Raw genomic sequence first — 7,626 nt, forward strand, 5'->3', positions numbered from 1 at the left:
CTTTATAATCAAATTTCGGTGAATTGTAGGTTTTCTGCAAAAGACTTGGCAAGTTAGATCCAAGACAAGAATGTTGTAGTTCCACATGTATTGATTGTTGGCACCATTGTCTGAAATATGTGCAATGTCTTAAGAATAACAAGGTAAAGAATATAAGTTACAACTCGCTATTGAAGTCGTTGTCGTCAAATCTTAGGAATGGTCAGAAGATTGGAAAAGACTTTGGTGTGTTAATGCACCCATGCGTGATCTACGTGGCAAGCAATTACTGGTACGCCTGGATAGTAGGCTCTGCAGGTGCAACTGGTTACCTGAAGATCCGGTCAGATTCCAGTCATCTGACCGTTTGGAGTATTTGAAAATAGAAACCAAAGTGACCGTTTGGCTCGACTTCTCTGTTCTCTCTCTTGCCCATCTCTTTCTGTTATCTCTTGCCCATCTCTCTCTGTTCTCTTTCTTCCCCATCTCTCTCTGGCTCGACTTCTCTGTTATCTCTCTTCCCTCATTTATCCTCATTTATCTGAGATTGAAGCATCGATGGACAACACAACAAAGGGTTGCAACAAGGAAGGGACTCGAGCTGATGAAACACGAACTAATGATGAAGTGTTCAACGATGTCCCAGACTACAAAAGATTGAAGGTTGAAGACATGAAGGCTACGATGTTTAAGATAGTAAAGGACGCGGAGAGGTTCTATTCTGCCTATTCCTTGGCACTTGGCTTTGGATTTTGGAAGGATACCAAAGGAGAGGCTGAAGGTATGATACGGAAGAGACAATGGCTTTGCAACAAGCAAGGGACTCGAGTAAAAAGTGGTTCGTACTGGACGGAAGGGGTCGTACTCCTCCGAGAATTACAAGGGTAAATTGCAAGGCTAAATTCAGGGTCAATTACAACGAGCTTGTGGGAGCTTATGTGGTGAAAGCCTTTGTTCCAGAGCATTCTCACGAGTTAGCAACTGGAAACCAGACTGCCTTCATTCGTTCGCATCGAAATGTCGGCAAATCAGACTTGGCCTGTGCAAATACAATGTCTAAAGTGTCAATCAGACCTTGCCATATGTATGAGTACATGGTGGAGCAGGCGGGTGGATATAAGACAGTGGGATTTATTGAGAAGGACCGGTACAACAAGCTTGACCAACAACGGCACACCACTTCCTTCGAGAGTGACTCCGAAGGCGCACTTGCCTACATGAATGCTCTGGCAGCACAAGATCCATACTTCTACTATAGGTTCAATATAGATATAGAAGACAGGTTAGCAAACATGTTTTGGCGAGATGGGCATACATTTGTTGATTTTATGTGTTACGGGGATGTGCTGATCTTTGATAGCACATACAAAACCAATGTTTACAAAAAGTCATTGGTTTTGTTTGTTGGGTCAAACAATCATCGGGAAAGTATTTTGTTGGGTGCTGCTCTTCTTGTCGATGAAACGGTGGAGACATACACTTAGCTTTTGCGTTCATTTTTGGATGCAATGAATAGGAAGAGGCCAATAGTTGTACTCATAGATGGAGATGAAACCATGCGTAGTGCAATTGAAGACGTGATGCCACAAGCAAAGCACCGTCTTTGTGCTTGGTACCTTTCCCAAAATGCCAACACTAATTTGAAGTGCGACAAAAAGTTGAAAGCTTTTAACAGGTGCATGAGAAAATTCCAAACTGTGGAGCAGTTCGAAGTAATATGGCACGACATGGTGGAGAAATTCGATCTCCACAACAGTTTCTGGATCAACATGATGAATGAGAAATGAGACAAGTGGGCTCAAGCATTTTTCAGGAACCATTTTATGGCTGGCATGAGAAGCACGCAGAGGTGTGAGGGCATGAATAGGTTCATCAAAGACTCTATTAGGAGTGACATGAAACTGGTAGAAGTCATTCTGAGGATGGACCGAGCAGTCGTGAGATTGAGCAACAATCAAGTAAGGGATGACTTTAACACTATGAACTCAACCCCTGTTCTTGAAACTCAGCTGAAAGACTTGGAGAATCATGTAGCTTCTATATACACATATGATGTGTTTAAGTGGATTAGGAAGGAGATCAGGAAGGAGAGCCAAGCCACACTACGACAGGGACCATAGTACTTTGAAGACGGGCACCGTGTTTGCACAATGTCAGCTTACAAGTAGTCCGATTTTGAGCACAAGGTAGCTAGTTTACAACCATAGGAAAAACACTGAAAGTGTAGCAGACCCGATCATGGTATGTTCTTGTAACATGTTTCAGTATAGGAGAGTCTCATGTCGTCACATGTTAACAGTGATGAAACACAAACACATCAATGAGATTCCAAAGTCACTGATTGTGAAGAGATGGTCGAAGTCTGCTAGAGATGTGTGTTCAATCAAATATCCAGAACAAGATATTTCCAAAGAAGCCCTGGAAGTTAGTAGGTATGTTGCTGTGAGTGCTGATTGCAACCAAATGTGTTTTTATGCTTCGAAGACGGAAGTAGGGTACAACATGTTGAAGAGAGAGATAAATAGACTGACAGCAATAATGGAAGGGTTGTCGAGAGACTGTGAACAGGTTCAAAGTATAGCTACACCAAAGAGTAAAGGTTGTGTTTTAAGAGATCCTATCACCGCTAAGACCAAAGGCAGAGAAGCCAAAAGTGACAAAAAGTATGAGCCATCCAAACGACCGATTACTTGTAGTTATTGCAAAGGTCCTGGCCACAATACTCAGACATGTGGAGATAGGAAGGAGGAAGAAGCTGAGAAAAGAGGCGGTGAAGGAAGCAATGCTCCTTGGAATGCAACACCTGTGAAAAGATCCATTCATTGTAGTAGATGCAAAGGTGTTGGGCACACATATCATACATGCAAAAAGGTGACCTCATTGTGAAGTAGTGAGTAGAGATTGTGATAACGATATTGTGCCAGTCTCAGTTCTAGTTGCAGATAGTAGTGAGTAGAGATTGTGATAATGATCTTGTGCCAATCTTAGTGCTAGTTGCAGGTCAAGTTCACCTGACATTTGTAGTGATTTTGCAGTAGTGCCAATCTTATGGGTTATTGTATGGTCTACTAGTCAAAGTATTCATGTCTCACAAATCGTGTAGCCATTTTTTTTTTTAAAATGGAACAATTTCCGAGCTACTAGTTGCTATCACGTGGTCTACTTATTAATCAATACACTTATGGAAAGAGATGTAAACTAGGTTACCTCTATGTTTTTGGAGCAAATACATATACACACTTAAACTCAGTGGTCTACTTGTTTATCATAACTGTATTGAAAAAAAGGTAAATAATTTAATCCTTTGTGTACATCTTGTACTAATGTGGGGGCAACAAAATGTACCCAATCCCCCATTGACACGTAGAGTGATGTGGGCCAAAGGTAATGACCCTACATACTAATTAATGTCAGTGGTCTACTTGGAGACTGATAGTGATCTTAGAAAAAAGGTAAACATCAGAGTTAGGTCTATTTGTAAGCTTAATGGTAAATTGGAAAATAATTGAACATACTTCAGTGAGGGCTTAGAGGTGGAGTTATTCTATTGTAATAAGGAAATCAATATACATCATATGACATTATGTAAGAGATGATGTAATAGCTAACTTGCATTGATTTATAATTCCAACATAGTGGTGATAATTTTTGTCATAATACGACATAAAACGTACCATATCCCATGACAGATCATAGCAAATATGGATCATCAAGCACAAGGCACCTATTTACAAGGCACCTCCTACTTGTAAATAGTTTGCCTCTATGGTCACTAATGAAGATCCACTATGTCAATCAATTGATTTGGCCCATTTAGGGATTAGGATCAAGGGATAAGTTGATTTCCTACTTGTAAAGGGTTTGCCTCTAGGTGTCACAATGAATCTTCATTAATGTTGATCTATATGCCCCTTCTAGTTTAGGATTATGATTTAGGATCTTGAAGGACAAGTATCCTCCTACTTGTAATGGGTTTGCCTCTAGAAGTCATGTCTAAAGATTCATTATGCTATGGTCCATTATTTTGTTCCTTACGGTTTTAGGATCATCAAGAACAAGTGACCTCCTACTTGTAAAGGGTTTGCCCATAGATTTTGGGTTTTAGGATCATCATGAAGATTCATTATGTTGATCAATTATATAGTCCATTATAGGATAGGATTTAGGGTTTAGGATCATCAAACACAAATGACCTTTATGGTATAGGGTTTAGGGTTGACACTTGAGGGAAAACCCTAAATTGCCCAAAACCACAATTCCCATTCCGGGCAAACTAAAAGTCAAACCTACAAACCACAAAGACCCTGGTCAAACCCATAAATATCCAAAATGACGTTCAAATAGTACAAAACGCTGGGCAACACAGCCCCTTTTTTTTGGCGGAAAACCAAGGCGGCAAAGCAAAATTTTGAAATTTTGCCATCGAAATTTTGAAACCAAGGCGGAAAAGCACCTTAAATCCTATTGAAACACCAATATAAATCACACTCCACCCTCCTGCTCTGTTCTCTTCACACCAATATAAGTCGCACTCCACACTCTCTCATGTTCTCATCCATGGCAAAGGTTTCAGCTTTTATCAGCTACTCTTCCTGTTCAGTTAACACTAACTCTCTCTGATCAGTCGCTCGGTTTCAAGCACAGAAACATCAAAAACTGTTGTTTAGGAAGTCTAGAGGAAGGTTAGAAAGCTTTCATTTTAGTTCAAGGTCAAAGTAAGCTACTATTATTTCTCTATTTTGTTGAATGCTTTCATTTTGTGTCTCTCATAGTTGAGAATCAACAGGAAGAAGATGGTCTACTTGTATTGTTTATGTAGTTGGTATACTCGCAATGAAACAAAGTAGTAAAGATTTGGAGGTTCAAATGAAAATGCATACCACCTGTTCGATTAAATGCTCAACTTTGAGATGTGGCTATTGCTTTGATGATTGCTAAACCTATTCGATAAATATAACAGTTAACAATTTCATGATTTTTTTTACAGGTATTATTGGTCCTTTCACTGTGGCTGCCAATTCTAAAAGCTTTGTCGGATCTTCTTCATCAGGTAAATCATTTTTCCTGAATTGCTGAAGTTGATTTGATTGACTGAAGGAATTGTATACAGAGTTCTTTGGCTTTTGGGTTATAACTAAATCTGCATTTTAAATATCAGATGCATTTTAAATATTTGAGTTGAGTTTTTGGTACTGAAACTGTACGCATACTTTCCTTATAACGACTACAGTCGTGTGAAAGTTGTCTTCATTGGAAGAAACATCCCCATTGTGAACTCAGATCACAAGAAGCCTAGACTCTATATTGCAGGTATCCTTATGGTCCCGGCATTGGATGAAAAGTAGAAGCATATCTCTGATGAATATGAGAAGGAAGACGACTCAAAGCCAAGACATGTGCACACATGTTCCACTGTTGAAGAAGGATTTTGCATCCATATCATGTCACTAAAAGACCATGTGGCACATGCGCACACCTGTACAACGTTGGTACAGACAACAAAAAGAGATGCAGTTGTATCTTATGCCACTGGGAAGAGGAACAAGATGGGAATGCCAATTCACCTCCCTCACATTGGTGGTGGCCTAGTGACTCTGAATTCTCTCCAGATATTGATGATTTTCACCAAGCAAGTATTCTGTGGAGGTGACTATAGTCTCTTTAGATTGTTTGTGTAATCTTTTTAATGTTAGAAGCTGAACTTCCATCTTTTTGGCATATCGTTTACGAAATTCTAACTGTTTTCGCCTTATAATGTATGTAACTTTTAACCAGTAACCAGTAACCTTATGATGTAGCTCCCTTTTATTAGGCTTCTCAATGGTGTCTACTTGCCTATCGAATTGTAGAGTGAAAATGAGTAATCAAAAAAATTAGGTTGTTTTGAGTTTCATCTGTAGTTCTACTTGTCAAAGTATCTGTATCTCCCTAATTGTGTAGACCTTTTTGAAGAAATCAGTTTGCCAGAAGAGTTTACTGGCTTCAGCAAGGTGGTCTACTCATTGGGGAACAATGATATTGTTGGAAAGGTAAACATGTTCAGAAAACATGTAGGTCTGTTTGAAGAAATCAGTTTGCCAGAAAAGTCTACTGGTTTATATATCTCCACTACTTGGTCATCAATAGGTATCTTGATGAAGAGGTGAACCAGGTCTACTTGTTTTTTGATCAAACTAGCCCCATCTTGTTGACACGTGGACTATAGTGGGCCACATGCTACGAACCATCGAAGATTGGTCTACCCACACTACACACACCGCATCGCTTTTCATGTAAACATGCTTTCCTTATGATGTAGTTCCCTTTTATTAGGCTTCTCAATGGTGTCTACTTGCCTATCGAATTGTAGAGTGAAAATGAGTAACAAAAAAAATTATGTTGTTTTGAGTTTCATCCATAGTTCTACTTGTCCAAGTATCTGTATCTCCCTAATTGTGTATACCTTTTTGAAGAAATCAGTTTGTTAGAAGAGTCTACTAGCTGGCTTCAGCAAGGCGGTCTACTCATTGAGGAACAATGATATTGTTGGAAAGGTAAACAAGTTTTCCCTCATAGGAGTCTAGATTCGTCCCCCTATATTCTCTAAATATATTGTTGCCGAAATTGGTGAAGAAAATCAGAAATTATCTCTATATATTTCGGCAAGATTATCCGATCAGAGGATAATGTAGCGGACTTATTTACTAAGTCGTTACCAAAATCCACTTTCGAGAAACATGTGAAGAGCATCGGATTGAGAAAGTTATCCGAACTCCCATGATTGTAGCAATCAGGGGGAGATATTGACATCAGGGGGAGGCATGATGTCTACATGTTCGATCTCGAAGAGTGAAGGACGTGTTGTGCTCTTTTTGTCCTTCGACCAGGGTTATTTTTGTCCCACAGGGTTTTTGTTACCTGGCAAGGTTTTTAACGAGGCAACAATCAAAGCGTCATCACCCAGTTTGAGCGGCACAAGGGGGAGTGTTGAAGGATATCGACATAATGTGTGCCTCTACAAACTAGGGTTTAGAGTTGTAATAGGAAAGTACCTTAGGTATACTAATTGTATTCCGATTCTGTTACCTTTTGTGTACTCTGTAAACTCCCTATATAAAGGGCTCCTATTATCAATAATAAACACAATTCTATTCTCCTAAAAAAAAAAAAAAAAACGTCTACTAGGCCAAGGATTCATGTTTAGAAAACATGTAGGTCTGTTTGAAACAATCATCTGTAGGTCTACTTGTGAGCTTAATGGTAAATTGAAAAATAAGTAAATGACTTCAATGTTGCACAAAATTACAACTTACTTGCTAAAGGATTAACATATTAGAAAGCAAGTACAGCAGGGTGTTACATTCGTAGCCTAGAAGTGAACTAAACTAGATCCCAAAAATTTGCAAGTCTTCCACAAAACCACAAAAACCTGTAAGTAAACTACATTGCCTATCGAATTGCAAGTACAGTAGGGTGTTACATTCTTAGCCTACAAGTGAAGCGAACTAGATCCCAAAAACCTGCAAGTCTTCCACGAAACTGCAAAAACCTGCAAGTATACTACATTCCAAAATCACAAAAACCTGCAATCTTCCCTCACTTGCTGCGACGGACATTTGATGCCACACCCCTCTTGGATTGAGCTCTAGTGCGAGGTGGTTGGACGAT

General features: G+C 39.4%; 1 protein-coding gene across 1 annotated transcript; it reads left to right on the forward strand.

Moving 5' to 3' along the window:
* The first annotated feature begins 537 nt into the window (after positions 1–537).
* LOC112177718 lies at positions 538–2,099 on the forward strand. The gene is made up of 4 exons (XM_024315979.1): positions 538–760; positions 940–1,261; positions 1,496–1,654; positions 1,793–2,099. The coding sequence occupies exons 1-4, from the start codon at positions 538–540 to the stop codon at positions 2,097–2,099; spliced, it is 1,011 nt and encodes a 336-aa protein (XP_024171747.1).
* Positions 2,100–7,626: the final 5,527 nt, after the last annotated feature.

Source organism: Rosa chinensis, chromosome 7, assembly GCF_002994745.2.
Source record: "Rosa chinensis cultivar Old Blush chromosome 7, RchiOBHm-V2, whole genome shotgun sequence".
Classification (NCBI taxonomy): domain Eukaryota; kingdom Viridiplantae; phylum Streptophyta; class Magnoliopsida; order Rosales; family Rosaceae; genus Rosa; species Rosa chinensis.